Source organism: Epinephelus moara, chromosome 7 (assembly GCF_006386435.1).
Source record: "Epinephelus moara isolate mb chromosome 7, YSFRI_EMoa_1.0, whole genome shotgun sequence".
In the NCBI taxonomy this organism is placed as follows: Eukaryota; Metazoa; Chordata; class Actinopteri; order Perciformes; family Serranidae; genus Epinephelus; species Epinephelus moara.
This window is the reverse complement of record NC_065512.1, coordinates 13,055,027-13,080,578: the sequence shown is the minus strand read 5'-3', so window position 1 is coordinate 13,080,578 and position 25,552 is coordinate 13,055,027. Positions and strand designations below refer to the sequence as shown.

General features: G+C 42.3%; 2 protein-coding genes across 2 annotated transcripts in view; one reads left to right on the top strand and one right to left on the bottom strand.

Moving 5' to 3' along the window:
* Positions 1 to 3,036, top strand: part of itga4 (integrin alpha 4) — a 30,049-nt gene extending 27,013 nt beyond the window's left edge. The window contains exon 29 of the mRNA XM_050048247.1: positions 668 to 3,036. Within this exon, the coding sequence (XP_049904204.1) occupies positions 668 to 775 (108 nt within the window). The 3' untranslated portion in view covers positions 776 to 3,036. The remainder of the gene's footprint in view (positions 1 to 667) is intronic.
* The window catches only part of cerkl (ceramide kinase-like), a 35,471-nt gene continuing 12,031 nt past the window's right edge, over positions 2,113 to 25,552 (bottom strand). The window contains exons 4-14 of the mRNA XM_050048261.1: positions 15,477 to 15,608; positions 14,319 to 14,382; positions 12,204 to 12,334; positions 12,003 to 12,077; positions 8,357 to 8,534; positions 7,971 to 8,018; positions 7,750 to 7,781; positions 7,543 to 7,651; positions 7,329 to 7,425; positions 5,269 to 5,465; positions 2,113 to 5,035 (exon numbers count right to left, since the gene is read on the bottom strand). Coding sequence (XP_049904218.1) covers positions 4,957 to 5,035; positions 5,269 to 5,465; positions 7,329 to 7,425; positions 7,543 to 7,651; positions 7,750 to 7,781; positions 7,971 to 8,018; positions 8,357 to 8,534; positions 12,003 to 12,077; positions 12,204 to 12,334; positions 14,319 to 14,382; positions 15,477 to 15,608 — 1,142 coding nt within the window. The 3' untranslated portion in view covers positions 2,113 to 4,956. The remainder of the gene's footprint in view (positions 5,036 to 5,268; positions 5,466 to 7,328; positions 7,426 to 7,542; positions 7,652 to 7,749; positions 7,782 to 7,970; positions 8,019 to 8,356; positions 8,535 to 12,002; positions 12,078 to 12,203; positions 12,335 to 14,318; positions 14,383 to 15,476; positions 15,609 to 25,552) is intronic.

Genomic DNA, 25,552 nt, shown 5'->3' with positions numbered 1-25,552 from the left:
AGTGTAATGGTATTAGTATATTGCAATATAATGGTATTAGTATATTGCAATGTAATGGTATTAGTATATTGCAATGTAATGGTATTAGTATATTTCAATATAATGGCATTAGTATATTGCAATGTAATGATATTAGTATATTGCAACATAATGTTCACATAAGCAATAGTATATTGCAACATAATGGTGTGAGTATATTGCAATGTGATGTATAGATAAACTGCAGTATATTGCAATATAATTGTATTAGTATATTGCAATATAGTGTTCAGATGAGCAGAAGTATATTGCAACATAATGGTATGAGTATATTGCAATATAATTTATAGATAAGCTGTAGTATATTGCAATATAATAGTATTAATAGTACTAATGGTATGAAACTGCAGTATATCTCAACATTGTCATATGATAAACTGCAGTATATTGCAAAAAAATGCACAGATACTGGTAACCTCAAGTATTATAGATTTTAATGGTACATATTAACTACAGTGTTTATATTGCAATATAATGGTTGTTGTACCATAGTTTAATTGTACTGATAAATAACAGTAAATTACAGTATGATCTACAGATAAAGCACAGTATATCATATCACTTTATAAAATGGTTGTAGTAGAGATAACAGCATCACTTCATGTCTTTGTCTACCTGTGTGTCTCAGGCTGGTTTCTTCAAGAGGGAGTTCAAGAAGAAGAAGGAGGAGGAGGAGTTCAAGAGAGACAGCTGGGACTATGTTCCTAAACACGACAAAAGAGAGAGCACTTCCTAACCCGGACCATCACCTCTAACCACTGTGTGACAGTTTTAATGAGACATCATGTGCCGACGGATGGATGGAGTGCTGTGTGTGAAAATATGGCAACCCTATTCGTCCAAAAACAGTAGTAAGTGCTGCTGTTGAACGTCATCGGCCAATGAAATCTGTCCAGACTGAGTCAGCTGATCTGACTCATAACAAGTCAGACCTGACGAGAGCGTGACGGATGATAAAACGTCTCAAGTGAACACCTCCTGAACACACCCGAACCTGAACGTGCCTTTTCAAACAATTTTGCAGAATGTGCCTTCACAAATACAGACAAGTTTAAAGACTTGATAAGATTCAGCGATGGATGGAGGATCGATAAAAAGGGAATTTAAGGGCCTTGGAGCTTCCTGGGATGCGGCATCACCCGTGACAATTATTGATGATCGCCATTCTGACTCCTGTAAGAAGTATCAAACTAAAGAAGTGACTTTCTGATGATCTCAGGGGATGGAAACCTGGCCTCTGATTGGCTCATAACTCTCTGGAAAACCTCCTTTATGTCTCTGTACATTATCTTACCACATTTTGTTTACCTGCTGACCGACACTTAATGCACTGGTGCTGCAGACACACACTGGATGATGTCCAGACAGAAGAATTGGTCCAGTATTGGCTGCCTGGATGTGCTGGTACAGGGCTTAGGAAACAATCAGCACAGATATTTTAATGGACGTCACACAAGCATGTAAAACAGCAACATTTTGTAGCAGATTCACCTCACTTCAAGGGAGTCACACTTTCAATGGATTTGCTCACTGAGGCGAAGCAAATTGGTGCAAGTTTTTTACATGGTGCTCAACTTTGGTGAACAAGCATCTTAACCGCGCTGACATCTAGAGGAACTGAGAGCTGCAGAGTCCACAGAGGAGGAAATTGTTTGCCTGTTAACCACCTGTGAAGAAAACAGTTCAGGGAAACCGCTTCAGTGTGTGCGTGTGAGACTGAGAACAATCTACGCCCAGCAGCTGTGTGCGCACGACTGCAGAAAGCACAACCGCCTAAAGAAAATAAAAAATGCTTCTCTTCCATTTTCATCCTACAAACAAACATCCTGTGAGGCAAAGTATGAGCGATTTTTACTGTTTAGAAATCAGTTTTGTTTGGGTAACAAACATGACATTCCTCCTGTGGGAGTTTTATAATAATAATTATACATTTAATTTATAGAGCGCTTCTCGAGCTACCTAATCAAATTATATAAGTAAAAAGACATTGAGTGTATAAGATAATATAAGAGTCACTGATGTTATGAGTCATTTCCACTAGCGATACGGCTCGACCTGACTCACTTGGAACCGTTCTTTTTTGGTTTTCTGTGGGCAAAGGTTGCGTCTACCACCTGGTATTTTATCTGGTATTGCGTCAGTCGAGGTTCAAGCAAGATGAACCGATACTCGGTGGTGGAGTTAAAACACTGCAGACCACTGATTGGTCAGAGATAACATTCTGTACAAACCCTTGATTTTTAAATGTCCAAGCTACCGTCAATAGCGACCGCAGTTTTTCAATTCACTTCACCCAGATATTAAAAAGTGGCAGCCTGCAAAACTACACAATGGTCAACACAATGGTCAACTAAAAACAAAACAACAACAAAATAAACTAACAAAAATGAAACTATAAAACTATAAAACTATAATATTTCAGCTGCCTACACTGACTGGGTGCCCTTAGCTGTGAAAAACAAAACTGAGGAAAGCACCTAATGCCAAAAGTGAGTTGAGTTGAGCCGAAGCATGCAGTGGAAATGAGGCTTTAGATCTCCTTCTACAGATAAGCACAGGTATACTTCCTTAGTCGCCACCTTGCTTTGAAAAAAAAACCTTCAGTGTCATTAACTCCTTCAGCGAAGCGCTCCTGGATTCAAACTAAACTATCAGTGTGAAAACACAGTAAAAGGTGCAACTTGTCGTGACAGAGCCGGCAACAAATTGAGCCACAGGGTTGAATGATGAAAGACTACTTGAAGAAATTTTTGATATTTTAAAGTATTAAAAATTATTGTTTTTAACCATCAGTATTTTGTGAATGCAGACATTTAAAAAAAAAAGCTGCCACCCTCCCTTCTGTTTATCTGTTTAATACAAATGCACATCACACAGAGAGATGTTTTAATATTTTAATCGTTTGTTTTTGTTTATGTGAACGTTGTTCTGCACTGGAGAGTCTCACTGCTTTATCAACACTTTTCTATTAAAATGAAGGATTTTCTATTTAAACAATGTGTACTTGTTTTTCCTTTCGTCGTGATCACAGCTGTTACTCTAACAAAATGCATTATCTCAGTAAAAAAACTTAAAAGAGCGTCTAGAAAAAACACCTTGGTTGTACTGAAATATAAAACTTTAACAGTCTTTGGACACTTTGGGCTCGTCCAGTCTGGTTCTGCTCATCTGTACAGAAAGATGCTCAACTATCACCAACATAAAACGATAATCTAACAGTAACAGTAACAACAACAACAACAACGATAATACACTCAAAAATGTACTCTTCTCCTCACAGTGTTAGATTCAGTTCACTATTTTAGCTCATGTGTTTACAGTTTGAATTACAGATGAATCTTTGCTCTCTGCAGCAGAACCAAAAACTGGACAAGAAAAAACACAATGAAAATCGTAATAAAAAAATAGGCAACACAAATTATATTAAAGTCCTCTTAGAAGAGCTAGTCATTAAAATATGTTAAATTGTAAACAATAATTTGGTTTAAAAAAAAAAAGCAGTATCTATCCTCATCAATCAGGTCTATCAAGTGCTAAACTTTTACATCATAAAGCACAGGCAGTCTGGAGTTAAAGGTAGCTTACAAGTTAAGCAGGATTTATACTTCTGCGTCAAAACGACACTGGTCCTACGGTGTAGGCTCTGTGTTGATGTAGAGCCTACAGTGCACCCTATGCTGTAGCCTGACGTGCACCCCTACAGAAATGTAACTACACGTCACGGCGATGCAGACCTCCTCTCTATATTTCTGTCTAACTTTTATTTCACAGACAATAAAGCCTCCGCAAAAATAGCATTTTAAGTCTTGTGTGTGATTTATCCTGGCTTCATATGAGCAGAGGAAATCTCTGCACATTGCTAGGCTAATCGATACAATGTAAAATACCATAGGCTTGTGCTAGTAATGTTAGCATGTTATAATTGTTTGGAAAACGTGTTTAGTATAAGACAGTTGTTTTGTCAGTGAACCTTGTGAGTTGCAATGAAGCTGAATTTTGTAACGTTACCTTTGTTCAATGTTGCTGTTGTCCCTGGTTTCATAGGAATAGAGGAAATCTCTGCTCATCACTAGGCTAATTTATACAATGTAAAATGCCATAGGCTTGTGCTAATAACGTTAGCATGTTATAATTGTTTGGAAAATGTGTTTAGTATAAGAAAGTAGTTTTGTCAGTGAACCTTGTGAGTTGTAATGGAGCCAAATTTTGTAACAAAACCTTTGTCAAATGTTGCTGTTGTCCCTGGCTTCATATTAAGTTGAGAAAGAGTCCGCTAGCCACTAGGCTAATCTATACAATGTAAAATGCCATAGGCTTGTGCTAAAAACATTAGCATGTTGTATTTGTGGGGGAAAATGTGTCCAGATAAAGACAAGTGCTTTGTCTGTGAATGCTGCGAGTTATAGTGAAGCTGATTTGTGTACTTGTGTTTGAAACTGTCTCTATTAAGCCATGTTTAATGTGCGTTAATGTGTGTTTTGAATCAACTAAACTTTACAGCACTTCACAGAACCCCCACCACGGACTAGCGGTTTGCCAGTGTAACTGTAGAGTGACACACCAAAGCACAAGTATTAATGCTCACAATGGTGTAGGCCACGTGTGTAGGCTACAGCGTAGGGTCTGCATAGAGCTGACCCACAACTATGAATCCTGCTTTAGCTTACAGGCTATTAAAGCTGCAGTAATCAATAAAAATAAAAAACAAAAATCAATTAATGCAGCTTTAACGTAAACAGGAAGCTGCAAAGCTCTGATGCTACTGGCAAGTGTTTTTGCTGCTTTCAATGAAACGTCTACGTCAGTTTACATCGTCATGGAAACAGTAATGACAGAGAGGGCACTGTTGAGTCACTGTGGTCACCATGGCAAAGCGTCCTTGTCCCAACACAAACACAGCAGCGCCCTCTACTGGACTCAGATGCAGCTGCAGGAGACGGTAGACTCTGCCTCGTCCACGTCCTCCCCGTATAGTGTGATGAGCTGCGGGTGGACCCTGAACACACCACACACACACACACACACACCCACACACACAAATGCACTTTATTCAACTGGTGGTTTCATTATTGTATGGATAATTGATCACTTTTTATTTCACACTGTAGCCTCAACAGAGATTTGAAGACGTCACCTTGGACAATTTTGGAAATTCTGACATCCAGAATTGGCTGCAGCCCTGTTTCACTCAGTGTAATAATATATTGATTTATAATTTATGATTTCTACCTGATGAGCACTTCGTTAGCGATCTCTACCAGCTCTCCATCGATGTTCCAGGGGAAGGCGGGTCCCTCTGATTGGATGATGGGCGTGGTTTTGGACTCGCCCTCTTCCTCGCTGTCCTCCTCCGACCAGCCAATCACAGAGCGCGGGCGTATCCTCACCGCTGACACGGCATGCGTCTCCACGAATGTGAAGCTGAACTGCAGAAGATGAGACAGTAAGACTGATGGGGAGGTGTGTGTGTGTGTGTGTGTGTGTGTGTGTGTGTGTGTGTGTGTGTGTGTGTGTGTGTGTGTGTGTGTGTCATAGGTCAAAGGTCAAGGCCTTAAGATCCTTGTTAAGCGGCTTGATCATGTAGAGGAGTGACTGGGTTTCTCCCTGTTCACTGTCCTCTGCTGTAACACCATGATGCTCCAACAGGGGGCAGCAAAGACCAACAGAGAGACAGACAGTCTGTTCCTCTCTCCGTCCTGTCTGTCTCTCTGTCTGTCTTTCCTCATCAAGTTTGATCTCATTTTCTTGGAATAAAGCTGATCTCAGAACAGATTCACAGGTTTGGTAATCTGTTTTAGAGCAACAAGACGTGGAAGCTAACTAAAGTACATTTTTACTGAAGTACAGTGGCTTCAGTAAAAATGTGAGGTATCAGTACTTTGTATTTCCATATCATGGCACTTTATATTTACACCTCAACTATATGTCTGAGGGAAATATTGTAGTTTTTACTCCACTAAATTAATTTGAAATGTTCCTAATGACTTAACAATTGAGCCTCTGCATACAAAATATATAAAGAAGTATTTTATCTTTAATGAGTAATTAAATAATGAGTTTGTTGATTAAGCAATCATCCAAAAAAGAATGCAACCATTTTTATAACTGATTATTTGGATCACTTTTTATGCCAAAATGTCAAACATCTCACAGTTTGAGCGTTTCAAATGATGATTTGTTGCCTAAATTACAGTAAACTGAATAATTTTTAAGGTTTGGACTGTTGGTGAGACAAAACAAGACGTGATGATGTCACGCATCAGCTCTGGGTTAATGTGACGGCACACTTTTCTTACTATTACATTTACAATATATCCTTAGATATACACCCACAGGGGAAATTCCTCTGCACTGAGTACTTTTACTTTAAATATTTCAAGTACATTTTCCTGATCAACCTTATCTTCGCATTCAGGACTTGTATTTGTAATAGAGTATTTCTACAGTGTGTTGTTGGTGCTTTTGCTTGCTCTGGTAGAAAAGATTTCCACACGTGTATCTATGCAGTGTTTCACTTTATCGTTGAGTTTTCGGTCTATTAGACCTTCATCAGTGTATGCGTGTATGCTATGTAAGTTTGGACTTATTGATGTTTCCTCCAACACTGCAGTGACTGTGACTCTGGGAGACGGCCACTTGATAAACAGAAAGAGTTAAACTACAGAAAAGTAGTTTAGATGTTTCTGATTTTTTCAACACACTGCTGAAATTCTGGATTCCTTTCTCCACCTGACAGGTCTGACTCAGGTGAGGTTCAATCCGAGGTTGTCAAGGCTACGTGTCGGCTGCCCCATCTTGTCGTGTTTGATTCTGAGCTGTCCATCCTCTTCCATCAGGATGGAGGCTAACAGGATGTAGGTCAGTGAGTAAACAGCCTGTTTACTCTGCAGGACAGTGAACGCCACGCTGTCAGTATATATAGTAAGTGGGTTAGCGTGCGGTCTTTCAGGCCGGGCCAGGCAGAAACAGGCTAATCTACTCACTAACTAGTTTGTTTATTTTTGCCCTGTGAGAGGTGGAGCCTTCGGGACAGCGAGGTGAAGAGTGAGACAGCACTGTCCACATTAGGGTCAGATAGTCGGCCATTTTGGATATAGTTTTCTGTCTGGACAATATCTGGAATTTTAAAGTGGCAGCTTCTACAAAATAAGATCCAGTAAAGGATTCAAAATGATACTGATTCTGATACTGGATTTTAAACCCTGTCCCAAACCCATGTAGTCTTATTCTAAACAACACTGTAGTATTTAATAAAGAGTGTGGGGATGTTGAGTGACAGCTGCTCTCACCTGTCCACTAGAGCTGCTGTATCTCTTCAGGTGTTTGATGAACTCTGACCTGGAAGTGTTTCCTACTGCGATCAATGCTGCGCTGCCGTTTGCCAAACTGTCACAAACAGGAAGTGGAGGAGAAACATGATGAAATGAACCCGCAGTGTGGTGTGTTCAAGGTCTCAACACAGCTGACTAACATCCTCACAAGGATGAGCTGCTGGTCATGTACCTGGTGTTGGGAGCCAGTCCGTGAGGTGTGTGTGGACTCAGACAGGGGATGGACATGACGCTGATGCTCAGATACAGGCCCTGATTGGTCGTCCAGGACTCCTCCCCTTCTGCACCGACCGATCACAGAGAGAAAAACAGTGAGGAAATCTAAACCAGCTTTGATCTCCTGTCCACAAGTGTCCATCTAAAGACGGAGGAGTCTCACCTGAATCTGGGTCCTGGTCCTGATGCTGATCTCTGAGAAAGACGAGATGAAACATGACAGACAGGTGTGTTTATTATAAGTCAACAGGACACACAGATAAACACATACATGATGCTTCTCTATGAAGACGCCCCGCTCAGGTCAATAATCCGGTAAAGAGCCTGGAAACAACCACGTACTGGATAATTTCCCTCAGTGCCAATGTTGTGTGTGACTCTGACCTGTTTGATTTCTTCGCTGGTAGAAAAGACAGCTGACAGTCCTCGGGTCTGAGGAAGACAGAGGAGAAGAAGAAATTAGAAACCAGAATCAGAATCTGCAGCCATTCTAGCAGCTCTGTGAGGATGTATCATGGATGTATAAAGAGAGCTGGATACAGCATAGGAGCAGCATCGTTCATTCCTATTTACGTTGGCCAGTGGCACATGAAGCCGAAAAAGTTTGTCTTCCTGGATACAAATTTACGTAGATCTTCCTCATCGTGAGGCCCACAAAACAAGTGCCTGCAACATGACTAATTTCACTAACGTTCTTTGATCCTAGCAATCCAATGACATTTCAAAAATCTAGAAGTACATGTAAATGTTTATATATGTGTGTGTTTTACCTCAGCCTAGCCAGCGTCTTCACCAGAGCGTATTCTCGTCGCCGTGATGAAGGCATCCACCTCTTCTTCTCCGCCCGTGCTAAGCTCCGCCCACCAAAGCCAAACATGGCGGAGAAACCGAAACGCACCAACTGACCGAGAGACGAGAAGCTGCACATGTCGACCTGCTGCAGGTGACCTGAAGACAGACAGAGAGATGAAGCACTGATGAGAGATTATTTTCAATTATGAATATTTATCAGGAAAACTCAACACACACACACACACACACACACACACACACACACACACACACACACACACACACAGCCTGTCAGAGGGCCAAGTGGTCGTATGGTGAGGGCCTCATTAATATTCATGAGAAGCAGCACTCCAAATATGGGTGACAGAAAGGGGTCGGGGCGAAGAGTGTGTATGTGTATGTGTGTGTGTTAATATGTATAAACTTCAGTGGAATCAGACTGCAGTAGAGTGACCAGTCTCTGGCTGATATATCAGTCCAGTTTGACCAGTCTCTGAAGCCGCAGAGTCAAGAAGACACTTACAGCAGATTTAGGACAAATGTGTCTCTCAGTGAAAGTGAAGATTAAAAGACAATCTGTCACTTTTAATGTTTTCCAAAGCAAGAAGATGAATTTAAATAACTTTAAATGATTCGACAGATTCTTCTGTTGAGCCAACAGAAACACATGAAACTTCTCAGTCTCTTAAACTATCAAACTCCGTCCATCAGCTGACAGAGCCCATGAAATGAGGCTGAAAAATATTCAGTAAGCTGACCTTCTACTAAGATTGTTTTTTTTTTTGCTGTTTATTTTCCCACAGCCTCTGAACCCAGCACCATAGAAGTAACTGGAATGAAAATACAATCGACTCCATCAGCCTGATTTCACCATCAAGACCATTCAGTAAGATGCTTCACACACATACACACACACACACACACACACACACACACCATGCCATCTGGCCACATACCTGCTGTAACCTACTGAACTGTTGTCTCCCCACCTGTCTGTCTGACTGACCGCCTGTCTTTCTCTCTGGATAGAATCTGATTTCCTCTCCATATGGTATGTTATTAGTGTGTGTGTGCGTGTGTGTGTGTGTGTGTGTGTGTGTGTGTGTGTGTGTGTGAGATGCTCAGTCTCACAGTCAGTGTGTCAGTGAGATCAAACCTGCAGCGCTTCTTAAAGGCACAACCAATTATGTTTTTTGACCAGCAGGTAATAAATATACTATAGAGTTTAATGTATGGACTAAAAAGCATTATGTTATTAAGTTTCTCGTTCCAAATTAATTTGGTTGAAATTGATTTCTTTTAAAAAATATGGGAAGAAGGCAAAGAGCAACGAAGGAAGAATGACCCCAAAAAGGAAAGCTAACTGGCTGTGACCTGATGTGCACCGTATAGACTTGAGAGACACACTGAGGTCATGCTGACGGTAACAGACAGTTCAGGTATGTTCACCTTGGCCGTGTCGGGAACACATCTGAACTCACCTGTTGTCACTGAGTGTGCGTGGGAACAGCTTCCTGCCTGGGAAGTTATTAACTGTTTTCTATTGTCCAGGAATTAGTCTCATATGTGCCACTGAATACTCCCATCTGTCTCACACACACACACACACACACACACACACACACACACACACACACACACACACACACACAGCTCCCAGTGTTAATTAGTGTTAATTAACCACCATCTCACCACAACCTGTCATTCAAACACAGCAGCCTAACCCTGCTGACAGTTGATTGGTTGGCAGGTTTCCCTGAGAGATGGAGGGGGCGGGGCTACAGTGAGCAGAGTAAACCTGTGATTTAGAGTGAAACTGATCCTGCTGTTAGACATCTGTGTGTCTGTCTGCCGCCTCGAGAGTCCTGTCTCACCGTCTGTCTGTAGGTTTGTTTGTTCTTAAACAGTCTGAGTGACCATCAGCCAATCACAGCAAAATCCAACATGAATACAAGCTTCTGATTGGCTCCTTGTGAGTCGCTCGCAATTAATTAAAATGAAACGACAATTGGGAGGTGACAACAGACCTATATCTGGTAGAATCCACTGAGGATAACACGAGTATAGTTTTATAACAGGTAAAGAATGATGTGACAGTAGATGAAGACATCCAGGACAACATGCCTGTAGATCTGGAACAGGTAGAATCCACTCTCTGTATGTATAGATGAGTTCTACTATAGAACCCACCCAGTGCGATGGGAAGAAAAATCTAGAACAGGTAGAGTTTATCTGGGATTATGTGAATATACAGTAGATCTAGAGGAAGTAGAACCCAGCATGTGGAAGTAATCATAGATCTAGAACACTTGCAATCCCCCCCAAGACAATGTAACTGTAGATCTACACCAGGTAGAAAACTTCCAGGATTAGCCAACTATAGATTTTAGAACAAATATAATTATGGCTTGTATATTTTGAATGTTGTTTTGAAGCAGTTGGGATGAGAGTAAGCACCTCCAAGTGTGAGGCCATGGTTCTTAGCTGGAAAATGGTGGATTGCCCCCTCCTGGTTGGAGGAGTGTTACTGCCCCAAGCAAGGAAGTTCAAGTATTGTTCACGAGTGAGGGTAGAATGGAGCCTAAGATCGGCAGTTTGTCGCAACAGTTGGACTGTTGTGGTGAAGAGAGAGCTGAGCGGAAAGACAAAACTTTACTAGTCCATCTACGTCCCAACCCTCACCTATGGTCATGAACTTTGAATAATTACCAAAAGAATGAGATCGCGGATACAAGCAGCTGAAATGAGTTTCCTCCGTGGGGTGGCTGGGCTCAGCCTTAGAGATAGGGTAAGGAGCTCAGACATACGGAGGGAGCTCAGAGTAGAGCCGCTGCACCTTCGTGTTGAAATGGGTCAGTTGAGGTGGTTCAGGCATCTGATCAGGATGCCTCCTGGGCGCCTGCCGTTAGAGGTGTTCTGGGCATGTCCAACTGGTAGGAGGCCCTGGGGCAGACCCAGAACACGCTGGAGGGATTACATATCTCATCTGGCCTGAGAACACCTTGGGGTCCCCCAGGAGGAGCTGGAAAGTGTTGCTGGGGAGAGGGACGTCTGAAGCACTTTGCTCGGCCTGCTGCCCCTGCAACCCGGCTTTGGGTAAGTGATTGAAAATGGATGGGTGTATGTCCAGTGTGTGACCCTGACCTGGGGAAGCCACTGATTGTTCTGGTTGTTACTGCTTTGAAAATATTAATTTTTGTTACTGTAATTGAAGCATTCTCTGGCACAAGAATTCCCTTTGGGATAAATAAAGTTCTATTGAATTGAATTAAATTAGAACTCACCCTGGACAATTAGTCTACAGAGCAAGAATAGGTGGATGCCACCCAGGACTATGCAGCTGTTGATCTAGGGAAGGTAGAATCCACCAAGGAAGAACAAGTAGGTCCCCTCAGTCCACCCAGGACAACAAAAGTATAAACACAGAACAAGTACAGTAGAACCTACCCTGGACCCTGTGACTATGAATGTAGAACGGGTAAGCGCAACTATACCCAACGGGTAAACGTAACTGTAAAAAAAAAAACAGATAGAACCTACCTAAAACAATCTGACTATAGATCTAGAGCAGGTAGAATCCACTCTTGACAATCATAACATAGATATAGAGCAGGTAGAACCTACCCAGGACGATGTGCAGGGCTGCAGTGACTGGATCTCTGACTCCATGAACAGAACAGGAAACAACATCTGTGGAACCTGTAAAGATGGACAGACAGATAGAGGGTTGGTAGTTCCTACATAATGTGGATCTACTGTATGTGTTTCTGTGCAGCATAGGTCTATAGTGTGTGGATCTAAATGAGGGTGTTTCCTGTCTCTCACCAGCAGGAATTATTCCAAGCGGCAGCACTGGTTGTACTGGTTTCTCTGGAGAATCAGCATCCAGCTGAGCCCTGAGGACCAGAGCGTGACATAGCTCCGCCACCGAGCCATCTCCACCTACACACACCACCCTGACAGACAGACAGACAGACAGACGGACAAAAAGGTAGAAAACAACTTGTGTCTCTGCAGAATAAAACAATGGTCTGGACTTTCACTGTTACGTTTAAGAGACTCTTCACTAATCTTAGCTCCTGATGGCAGACAGGGAATCCAGCTAACACTCATTTTTGGTGGCATTAACAGGTGTCCTCAGGTTCATGGTCATCCAGTAGAGGGCATGGCTCCTCCACAGACTATTGCTGAATATTTCCTTACTAACAATAGCACTGACTAGGGCTGGGTCATGTACGTCACACTGCCACTGGGTGTCACATTCACAGTCTTCTTGTTTACACACAGATCCTGATTTAAATTAAACCTCTGCTAATATTAGACTGATTTATTTGTTTTATAGACAGTTTTATTTGGACAAAAATACAACATTTAACATAGAGTCCAGCAGGTGGCTACTCAAGCATTTATTAGTGGGTTTCTTAGGGTTCTGTTAGGGGTATTTGGACTCTAAAAAATCCTGTCTGCAATCCTGAAACTGATAACAACAGACATGTGGACGACTGAGTAAGAAAACATTCAGTTATGGTTTGTACCTGCAGATGTGCATTTACTTTTCTCTCATTTTTATATAAATTTTGTTGCATATTAGGTATTATATTAGGATATTATTATTATTAATATAAGTATTAGTGGTAAGAGATTAGTACTGATCATATTGATTGTCTGACAGGTTTTTTCAGTGTTTTCAGGAGCTCATTAAAAAGATTAAGTTTCATCTTCAGAGTTCGTGTTTGCTATAAATGTGAAGTAAACAAACTCCGCCCCCTCCCCCTCCTCCTGTGTATGGGATTACCTGAAGCTCCGGTCGCCACGGTGACAGCTAGCCTAATTGGCAAATGTAGGTTTCAACCAAATCCTCACCAGAGCAGCCTCACACACACACACACACACACACACACACACACACACACACACACACACACACACACACACACACAGCAGCTAGCTTAGCAACGCTGAGCTAATCTTCTCTAAGCACATTAAGCTTTATGAGGATTGAGCACAAAAGCTGCTTAGACACACACGTACGTGAATGCACACGAACACACACACACACACACACACACACACACACACACACACACAGGCCATAGATAGTGATGAGAGATTGATTATCGCTTTTGTACTCGTAGTTATTATTGTTGTATTATTTATCTCAGAGGCAAAAAATATTACTTTCACTTTATCAGTGAAGTTAGAGCAGTCAGCAGGTTGTGTTTGATCTCACCTGTCTGCGTGTGTGTGTGTGTGTGTGTGTGTGTGTGTGTGTATAATCAGTCTGGGTCAGTGTGCTTTAGTGTCAGCCTCTGACGGTAAACTGCTGTTTAATTATCTGGTTCAGTTCAGAGTGACTGTTATGGAAGGATGATGTCACAGTTCGAGTACCTTCAGCGTTAATGTAAACACCGGGCTTTTACTTTTGCAACTTAAACTTTATTTCAATTAAAGGAATCTTACAGTTTCATACAACTTGTGTCTTATATTCATGTTTTTCTCCACCATTTCTGTCAGTGATAATAACACTGGGATCGAATTGGGGAAGATTTAATCAACCCCAGACAAAGTAGTTATCTAAGACAAAGTTACATCTACTATTGATAAGTAGGGGTGAAACAATCCATCAATATAATGATTCACTATTCTGGCTCCCAATAACACAAGAAGACAACATTTTAAGACTCCTAGCCTACAGCCCTGTGGTGGAGAGGCAGGTTTTGGCTCCAGCTAATAAACTGATGTCATTGTGACATCTGCTCTAAAGGGGTCTATATTATTATAAATATCAGCTGTACTGAGTGCAGGAGATCACGTGTAGTACTAAAGACTATGAACATCATGATCTACCTCATATGAAAGAATAACATCAGAATATTTTATGCAGAATTTTCCATAATAAATTAAATTTATAGAAAGAGGTGAGACAGAGACACAACTAACCCATCATATTCATCCAGCTTGCATTCCTTCATCACTGAGAGAGCATGACCCTTCCTCTCCGTCACTGGAGGGAGAGACAGGAGGAGAGAGACATGCAGGAGCAGAGAGGGGGAAAGGAGAGAGACATGCAGGAGCAGAGAGGGGGAAAGGAGAGAGAAACAGATGGAGAGACATTTAGATGGACAGAGATAGAGTGTTTATGTATGTGTGTGGTCACATGTACACAAGTGTGTGTTCGATGGCTGCCAAAAAAAAGTGGGACAACGGATATCACACCATCTGCTGAGAGGAGGAGAGGACAAGATAGGAGGAGGAGGAGAGGGGAGGAAACGAGAGGAGGAGATATGAGGAGGAGGAGAGGGCAGAAAAAGGGAGGACAAGAGAGAAGAAGAAATGAAGAAGAGGTCGACAGGGGTGACAACTTGAATTGAGGAGATAGAGAGAGGAAATAAGGAGAGGAGATGAGAAACAACAAGGAGAAAAGAGGAGATGAGGAGAGAAAAGAAAAGATGAGAGTAAAGAAGAAAGAAGAGAAAGAGAGGGGGCGAGGGGAGGAGAGGAGAGGAGAAAAGAGAGAAAAGAGATGGAGGAAATAAGGAAAAAAGAGAAGATAAAGAAAGGAGGCAAGAAGAAGGGTCAAGGAGAAAAGATGAGAAGAAATGATGAGAAAAGAGGAGATACGGAGAGGAAACAAGGAGAAGAGATGAGAGGAGAGCAAATGGAGTAAAGAGGAGGGGGAGGAAACAAAAAGGAGATAAGGACAGGAGGCGAGGAGAATATAGGAAACGAGGAGAGGAGAAAGGAGTAGAGGAGCAGGTTGTCCCCCTGTCACAACAGATGGGCTAAGCTCCGCCCCCTGTATCAGGTTACCTAGCGACCAGAGACTGCCATTAACTCTGACCTTTGGACCTCCTCCTCCACAAACACATACACACACACACACACACACACACACACACACACTGATTTATCTCATATCAATAATAAAGGAGGGACATTTAAAACTATTAAAACCACAGTTCTGCTGCACTTACATATAATTTTATAACAACACGTGAGGTGTGACATCATCCAAAAATCAGTCTCAAATTTAATAACTGTTATTATTGTTTACTGTAAAGATGATCAACAAATAAATAAATAGGTGGGTGGACTGACCGGTGATGTCAGTGCGGACGTCAGCCATCTTGAAGAGCGGAGCCACGTGTTCTCTGTAGATGTGAACGGCCTCCTTCTTGTGGCTGCTGGGGTTGATGAACACCTTGAGATACCTGGGACGCCTGCTGGACTCTGTGATAAAACACAATGACTTTAGCAAATTTAACTTCTTAGCTGATGTTAACAGGTATAACAGTCATCACGTTAGCATGCTAACATTCACCAATTAGCCCGAAAGACTTCAGCTGATGCTGATGAGAATGTCATTAGAAGTATATGCTGACATTAGCATATTGCTCAAAGCTTTGCTGTGCCTAAATAGAGCCTTATAGAGCCGCTAGCACAGCTGTAGACTCTTAGAAGTCTTTCACATCAGGGACCCAGGCCCGTATCTAAGTACACTTGAGCACAATTCCTTTGATTAGTGTAAACACTAATCACTGTGTATTTTTTTGTGATTAATCATTTACTGGCTAACTCAATAAATTGTTAGCGTAGTAAAAAACTTCTTGATTTGCCAGAACTCCTTTGGTTCCAGTTCTTTATTTCATACCACTGTATGAAATACTTAACATAACACTTAATATCTTTAGGTCTTGGACTGTTGTTTGGTCCCTCAATTCAAAAACTCAGAAAAATACTGGATGGATTAAGTTTAGCCTGTACTTGTAAGAGTAGACACCTGTATACTGCTCTAATATGGAGGAGGCCTGTGATGCAAAATATTCAGCATATTGTTTACATCACCAACACTGGTAGACAGTGTGCGTGTGTGTGTGTCTGTAGTTTGCAGTCAATACCATGTAACCACATACACACACACACACACACACATACACCCCTGACCCCCTGTACAGCCCATCATTAGGCAGATTTAGAGACCGCATTATAAATCCCCGTAGACCAGCACAGATCAATACACACACACACACAGCAGCTCCATTATCCAGATCATTGCTATAATCTGCTCCCAGAAGGCTGTGACCTCGCCCTGTTAATGACCCCACACACAGACACACAGTGCACCTCCTGCCGTCGCTCACACCCCACAGCTCTGACCAGGTTCAGGAGCTCCTGAGAGGTGCTCCCCTAACACCCCTCTTCTCTCTGCTAGACCCCCACCATTACCAAAAGCCCCCCCCCCCAAAAAAAATGTAGACCCAACCTCACTGTCACCAACATGACTCCACTGCAGCATTTACAGACTTAAACATGAGTCACCTCCTTGAGACCAGTAAAAGATGCTTGCAGTTGCTTTGTACTTAAGGACCCAGGATGACACTAGGATCCAGGGTGGAAATGGGGGTTGAGATGGCACTTGGGACCCAATATAACAACCCATGTTGGATAAGGTCCCAAGTCAGCATTAGGATCCAGGGTGAACTAGAAACCAATTAGCCATTTATGACCAAACAGTTCCAGGAACTACGGAGCCAGAGTCCCTAACCTCAGGAACTAAAAGTCCCTTGTTCACATTACTGTTTGCATTTCCACTACATTTGAAGAACCATGAACATCACACAAATAAAACCGATGACTCAGTCATGTGTTGTTCTTTGACCCAGTTGTTTGAGCCGATGTAATGAATGAATAGATAAAGACACAGAGATGGAAAAGGAGACTGAAACATGTCTCTACAGTGGACAATCTGCTAAGAGCAATATCTATTTCTACGCTACTGTGACGAAACAATCAGCAAATTAAGTTTTATCTCCCTTGTTTACTCACTTTGTTCTCTCATTGCCGCTCTTTTTAACACACTCACTGCCTAGCTCTGCTGACCACCAAGGCTCCATCTCTCTCTCGATGTAATTTTGTCTCTAAAATTCAAAAAAATTGCGTGGCATGTGAAACTCTCATCCTGATATTGACATTAGAGTCACTGGAGCAGCTCACAGAGGCTGTTAAGGTACTTTACAGGCCCTGACACACCTGTCGATGGTTGGCTATAGGTGAGCGTCTGTCGCCCTAGTTGGTGCAGTGTGTCTCACACTGTTGTCCCTCATCAGCTCCTATCGGCCCTTTCTGGCCGATTCAGCATGTTCAGTCGGCATGGCGGAGCCCATAGGTGAATAAAATCACTCTGATTGTCAGTTCAGCTCAGCGCATGAGAAGAGAAACAGAAGTGAGGAAAGTAAACAAACAGCTAAAGTCAAAAGGGAGCGAGACCAAAACAAACCTTATTTTTCTTTAACGGATACGGATCCGGATACGGACGGAGCCTTCTGTCCGTGCTCCGCATTCATTTCGTCCGTATTTCTGCACGTTTCCATAAAGCTTACAGATACGGACCAAACCGAGCAGTACCACCGGGAACCGTGGGGGCAGTGTTGCTGTCACTACCTGATACGTAGCTCTAGTGAGACACGAAGAAGAAATAACAATTCAATTTCTCTCATCGGCAGTAGGCTACTAGAGAAAAGAATTCTCCGTCCTCCAGTCACGATGTATTTAATGGCCTCACCGACCACCGCCTCCTACAACGCTGCCTCTGTTTTTATCTTTTATGCAAGAGGTACATTATCAATATCTCCTCCACAGTCGCCATGTTTGTTTTAAAGTTTGTTGTTGTCATAAACTTTTGACGCTGGGCTGCCTCCTGGTGGATATATTGCTTAACATCCATGCCAACGTAAAGGGCGCATGGAAGTATGTGGGCAGCGATGGTAACATCGTTTGAAACGGAAGTATACATTTTCGTACGAAAAGGGAGCATAAATGAGCCCTTACTGTTCATATGGTGCACGGTAAATATGCTCTGTTGTTTCACAGGGTTGCAAGGGTTCACACCCACACTGAGTTTAAAGCCTGCGACCCCGCACCAGTCCTGTAGAACTGAAGAAGCTTCTTGGATGAGAGGCAAAATGTCTTCAAGAAAGGCAAGCAAGTCCAGCTGCCTACAATATAGCACTTACAATTACCATGACCTGGATGATTGAGAATCTCCACCGAACCAGAAAAAGTGATTAAACAGTATATTAATTCTGTACCATAATTTTAAATATGTAATAATAATAATTCTAATATAGTTTTTCCCTCGCTTTTTTTTCCCCTCCTAGTTTTTAAAAACAAAACAAAAATCTAAACCGATTAATTTTTTGCAATTCCTGGGACATTTCTTACTAAGTTGCTCATTGCCTTTTCCCCCCATGTTTCTGAAAGAAATTGCACCAATTTGCTCAAGAAAGGAAAGGAAGAAAGACAAGAAAGTTAAAAACAAACATGGAAATGATCTGGAAAAAGAGCTTAAAAATTAGGCTATAATAGTCCTGTAGCATAATTTTAAATATATAGTAATGATGATTACAAATACAGTTTTCCCCCAACTTTTTAAAATAATTTTCCAATCTCTTAATTTTTTTTAACAATTTGTGGAACAGTTCTTAATAAGTATCTAATTGTCTTTTTTCGCATGTTTTTAATTAGCTCAGAGTTCGAAGGTTTAAATACTTGTGAAAGGCGTCTGAAAGCAGCACAAGAAAAGTGACGTCGCTCCAGGTTTATCAGAATCATTGTTATCCAAAAAAAAATTATGTTGTTATTATTAGTCCTATAGTGATCCTGGATGCCTAAAATTACTCCCCCTCAGTCCTTAAGCGACAATGCGTGACTGATGCTCTCTCTCTCTCTCACACACACACACACACACACACACACACACACACACACACACACACGCACACAGTCTCAAAGGAGATGAGCTCATTGAATTTGTTGATATTTTTCTCAGGAGAAAGACAGACAGGTACATGCAGAGAGATCAAGTATCCATCAGATCATCTCCCTGCCTGACCAGCGGCAGGTCGTCATGGCGCTGCTAAAACGTTTCCATGGTAAACAATCCCAGTGTTGTCAAGGAGAAGTGTTGAGTTTCTGACAGAGGTCCGAAAGCTGAAGCTGCCGGATGTTGTTGATAAAAACAGATGATAGTTTGGTGCATCTGTGGTCAGTGGACAAAAGTAATTAATTAAAGGCTTTAAACGTCCAGTTTTATCAGATTCTCTGAAATGATAGTTTACATATAATTTACTCAGTTAGTGAAATGGCAGAAAATTATTGACACTGACTGCCGTGTTGTCCTGAGCAGCCTTTGAGTTGCCAGGTTGCATTAAAATCATAGTGTCAAATAAAAGTGGTGTCAAAGGGTTTGATGTTTGATACCCTCTGTATAGTAACTGGGTGGGTGGGTGTGAGTGTGTGCTGCTGCACAATAAAGTTTGTTTTTTGACAAACTAATAAAGTCTTCACCCTGAATATGAAAAAGAGAGGCAGGTTTCTGTCCTCGTGTCACTATGGAGACGCTCGCTGACTTCATGGATATACCGGTTAATATGTAACACAGAGCTAAACACACACACGTGGCAGTAAAGCAGAGACAAACTAGAGGAGTGTTATAACAACACACAGCTCAGTGCCCACTGTTTGATACAGCAGGTTGTGTTGGTCACATGTGAGAAGTGAAATCTGTACAGTTTGTACAGTTTGTATCTTCCCCTGGAGATCCCTGCCCATCTGGTGGTAAAAGTCCGGGTGCTGGCAGCAGCACGGGGATGAAGCCAAACACTGTTCATNTGCTTCTCTCTGGAATCACTGTTTCATTCTTCCAAAAATATGATAATATTTCTTCAGGGAGTGCAGTTAGTTGCAGTGTGGGCTCCATGCTTACTCTGGCAGTTTGTTGGACCATCACAAAGGGGCGGAGCTTAGCAAAAGGTCAATAATAGGTAGATGCTGTACATTTAGTTTCATATATAATATATTTCTGCCTTCTCAGCCAAGAAAAAAATGATTAGACATCACTGAGTTGGAGTTATTTTATCCTTCTGATACGCAAATGTTTAAAGGAAAACCTTTATTATAATTGGATTCTATAAAATGTTATTGAACCTAAGTCCTACTGGCTGCACAGTGTGTTGATGGCGTCATTTTGACCCTAAGACACCTTACAGCACCAGCCGACTCCTGACTGTGAGCCCAAACTTACAGCTCTGTAAGGAAGCAGAAAACTGACGTTGGATTGACAAGACAATTGATTTGGGAGGAGTCGTGACGGCCGCTGGTGGCCTGGGTGAGCTCAGTCTGGCCGTCCCCGTGAGCTCCGCTGCTGCCGCCGGCCTGTCAGTCTGTTGTGCTGTTAAACAACTGCAGTCAATCCATCCCGCTGTCTGACCGGGTGTATGGAAACGGACTCTATACAGCGTCACTGCTCGCCTTTTGTCACTGACTGCCATTCACTCTCCGCACAGCGTTCTGCAGCTGCTTCACGCAGCAAAAAAACAGACTGGAAATTGAAAGTGTCTGCTCCCTGCTCGCCTTTGTGCAGCTGAATGTTCGGACCTGAAGGTTAAGAAGTGGCGGTGGTGTCGGCAGTGACGGGACTGCCCGCTCTGCGACGCCACGATTCAAACAACAATGTGCTTTTCACGCTGACCTCTGGCTGGAAAATAGGCTTAATGTCCGCACAGCAGCCGAGTGGCTGACTGTTTACCTTGCGCACACACACACACCCACACACACACACACACAGACTCCTCCGCCTCGGTGTGTAAAGTCACAAAAGCCGTCACAGTTTGATGTGTAGTGTGACCACGCGAGCTGACACACGACCTGCGAGCCATTCATGTGTGTGCGTGAAGACAAACACTTAAAGAAGTTGTGACTTTGCTGCAGGGCCTCATGGGTAATCTGGTTTGACGGACAGACAGACGGACAGACAGACAGGTGACCAGCGATAACGTGTCAGACCGATGCCATGGTGACATGAAGATGGTAGTGTGTGCGTGACCTTTGACCTCCTCATTTATGGAGGAGCTTGTAACGTCTCTGTTGCGGTCGACATAGAAAACCTGAAATGTAAAGTGTGTTTTGTGCGAGTTAAATCCATACACACCCAGCGCTCTAACATTTCTATTGTGTGTTAAGTGTCAGCCAGGCACTCTAACATTTCTATTGTGTGTTAAGTGTCAGCCAGGCACCGCCCACTACAGTGCACCTGGGAAACAGGCGTCTGGGAACCTCAGGGTGCAGCAACATCCAGAACTTTATTTAAACGAGTGCTGGTCAAGGTACAAGTTGCCTGAATTCACTGTAGTTGTTATAGTGAAACAAGTAAAACATGAAATCTGCACAAAGATTTGATAGCAGACGAAACTGAGGGAGATTTTTATAAAGCTTAGTTAGCTACCACCTTTTAACCTGCACAACACTGACCTAATCTCACTGTATAAATTTGTTGGTGGTGAACATGTTATCAAGAAGCGTCCTATTGACACCTACTCATATAACTATTTACGTAGTAGACTAAAAAGCTATTCTGCCCCTCTGCTCTTTTCTAATCACATATAGAGCTAATCTTTTGTCTCTGTCTGTCCACTTGTGTGTGTGTGTATGTGTGCCTGCTTGTCTAGCAGTAATACGAGGCTAGTACTAAAAAAAAATAAAGAAAAGAAAACAGACCAAACAGACATCAAAACTATTGCGACAGATGGGCACTACAGCAATAGTTTTGGCTCACTGAGAAGCCAGCAGAGCGGCCAACAGAACTTCTTTGCCGGCCTCCTGGCTTTAGCTCGCTTCTTCCTCCTGTCTGAAGTTGACCCTGGTGGCTCCGCAGAGCTCTGTGACTGGCTTCCATCTTGGCATCACCCAGATGCACTCTCAGGTACCACAATTTGGCAAAGATGGATTGAATGAGGATCAGTGCTGGGTAGCACCAACATAATTTGGTCAACACCCTTAAAAGTAAAGAGTTTGGTACCCATTCCTAGGGTTTATCAAAGCTTGTCTTGCTGAAAACAGCATTTGCTTCAGCTAGAAAAAAGATGAGTAGAGCATTAGGAGTGAAACAAAACACTAAACCTTTATCATGACTTGAAATAACATGTTGTGCAATACATTTATTTAGTTATCTAATACTGATATGCAAAGTTTGAGATCAATCTCATGTTTGTGGTCACCGACTGAGAGCCAGACCTTACCATGCACAAACAGTGCTGGACCTCACTAATGCTCTTGTGGCTGAATGGAAGTAAATCCCTGCTAGTGATGAAGTCTCAAACTAGAAGCATGGAGGCTGTTATAGCAGCAGATTCATGCCCGTGGTTTCATATACAGGTGTAATGTTTGGAAGTCTGCATACGTTCGGCCTTCTTAGTTAAAGTTTCCAGTTTCTAGAGGCTTTCATCGTAACCTAAAGTGAACTGGACACTCATGTTTGTGTAGACGGTCGTGTAGCTAATCTCTCCTGCAGACAACTTGATTCAATTGCTGACAGCACGCTACTGAGTACTGCTGAATTTGTGTGTGTGTGTGTGTGTGTAATCTGTGTCTCTTTGTTCCGGTGGATTAGCAGATTAGCTCTACTGTCTGATGTAACTGTGACTCACCTCATTAAACTGAGTGATGAACAGGCTAATTGATAACAATGAAAATATAATCTCAGATCTAGCACAGCAGCTAGCTAAGTCTCAGACATGACATGTTTACCTTGTGTGCGCATCTTCGCATGATAAGAAACTTGCTCCTTACTCACCGTGTGGTAGGGCTCAAAACATAGAGCAGACACTTGCACAGGTAGACGTCATATAGTCAATAACAACTGTTGCAGTTACAGACCGTTTAGTTTGGGTTAAAACTTCAAAGAAGAAGAAAAAGAAGACCATTTTGTTTTGTCTGTTAAGCTTTCGATTTACTGGTCCATCTACGTCCCAACCCTCACCTATGGTCATGAGCTCTGGGTAATAACTAAAACAATGATGTGGCGAATACAAGTGGCTGAAATGAGTTTCCTCAGAAAGGTGGCTGGGCTCAGCCTTAGAGATAGAGTGAGGAGCTCAAACATCCCAGATGACCCGACTTTGGATAAGCAGTTGAAAATGAATGGATAGATGGATTTGTGAGTTAGAAAAGATACTAATGATACAAAGCATAGCCCTAATCACAGTGTCATACCTAATGTACATAAACACCTCAGCTGACTTTAACATTGGATTTAGCTACGTTTGCAAACTATATGCCAAGTCACAACTCTAGCAATCTGGAAATCCATCGGTAAAAAAAAAAAAATCTTCTTCCTTTACCTCTGGAGGCACAGCCCGGAGTTTTTCGACTAACGGAAGTGCAGGGGCCTCACGCCCTTCACTTACGGCGATGCCCCCAGGGAATCGCCGTGTTGTTTACAAATACTTCGGGTAGAAAACCAGCAGAGTTTAGCTATATATCACATTTTTCATGTCACTATATCACCGTGTAGACTAATTTGATGTTTGTTAAGTCTATAAACACAATGATTGAACAAACGTTACTATTTCTGTGTGCACGTAATTAATATGGTTATTGTAGATTAGCTGGGCTAACCGTTAGCTGTTAATGTTAGCCGTTAGCGGTGTCTGTAATAACCATGGACTGTATAAAAATAAGGTAATAACTCAATAAATGGTCCGTGAACAAAATATTTTTTCCAGCGGATATCTTAGTTACAACATGTTGAGCTAGCAAAGCAGTTTTGTGTTGCTATGTGTGGTATTTATTCAGTTATGGGAAATCACGATGTCTAGAAAGCATCAGTGGCTGCAGCTGACAGGGACAGTTAGCAAAGCTAACATCAGGACGTCATCTGTTAAAAGCCTCCCGTTGTCGGATACGACATGAAACTACTCCAGTTAGCTCAATCATGTTGTAACTAAGACATCCGCTGGAAAAAATATTTTTTTCACGTTGACGAGACGGCGTTTTGGGTGGAGCAGTCGCTATGGACGCGGAGCTTGCTGTTTCTGTAGGTACACATTTCCTGGGGACACCTGCACGTCTTGGCCCCACCCCCTCCATTGTGATTGGCTAAAGCGCAGCATCGTTCAGACTCAAAGCCCCGCCCTCCCCCCTCTCTAGTCGTCTTTCATACAGGGCTACCGACAGATTCTACAATGTAAATTGCAGAATCTGTCTTGAGAGATTACAACTCTAGTAGCCTCTGACTGCTGACATTTCACCATGCTTCACTCTTCCTGGCAAGGTCGTGGTATGTTTTTAATGCTGTGTTATAGAGTTTGGGGAAGAGGATGAGTTTCTTTCATCAGTCTCTACCACCCCTGCTTAAATGTGGCGCTACCGTCTTCTTCTATGGTCGCTACTTGCTTCTGCCTATGTCACACACAGCGGTTATCTCATAGTTTGAGCTTTGAAAGCTCAGTGTCAAACAAAGTTGAAATAATTTGAACTCTGACTGCAGTGCTTGGTGTGACGCACTTCCACCTCATTGGGCGCCAATGCTCTCCCCGTAGGAAAACAATTGCACAACCAGCACAGAGGAGTTTTACTACTGGTCATGTGTGGCCGGCTTAAGGGCTACACATAGGAGAAACTTTTCTAATACTGCCCATGGAAGTAAAATATAAAAAACTGGTTCAGACTGATTAGTTGACCAACTGCTAACCAGAGCTGTTGGATGTTTATGACTTGCACTAAACAATGCAGTACTATTACAGTATTATTGAAAATGTCAGATTGGAGGAAATGTTAAGGGATAACCAAGGTTATTACTGTACCAAATTCCTTGGCAGTCCATCCAGTGGTTGTTGAGACATTTGACTTAACACCCACAATATCAACCTCACGGTGGCGCTAGAGGAAAAAGTCAGTGGATCACCAAAGTCAGTAGAATTCACCACTGAGGAATCAAGGATGACTGTACTGAGTTTCACAGCAAGATATCTGGCAGTTGCTGCACAGTAACACATTGTATAAGATCTGATATGATTCAAAATCAAATCACAGCTGAATTAGACTGTATCAGCTTTTAACTGCAATTGACCTATGGCTAAGCCACGCCCCCTCCACTCACCCGGACAAAACAATCAACATTCAGTGACCGGTGCTATGGCAGGTGTCACAGTACACGGCATTTTGCAGGAGGCAACTGATGATTTTTGGGAACATAACGATCAGATGTCATTGAGAAGGGGGCCTAAACTACACACTGGAGGGATAAATTCATCATTTTATTGTTGAGAAGGTCGATGAAAAGCTTAAATTACAGGCCAAAATTTACAGGTCACAGTGTACGCTTGTGAACCGCATCT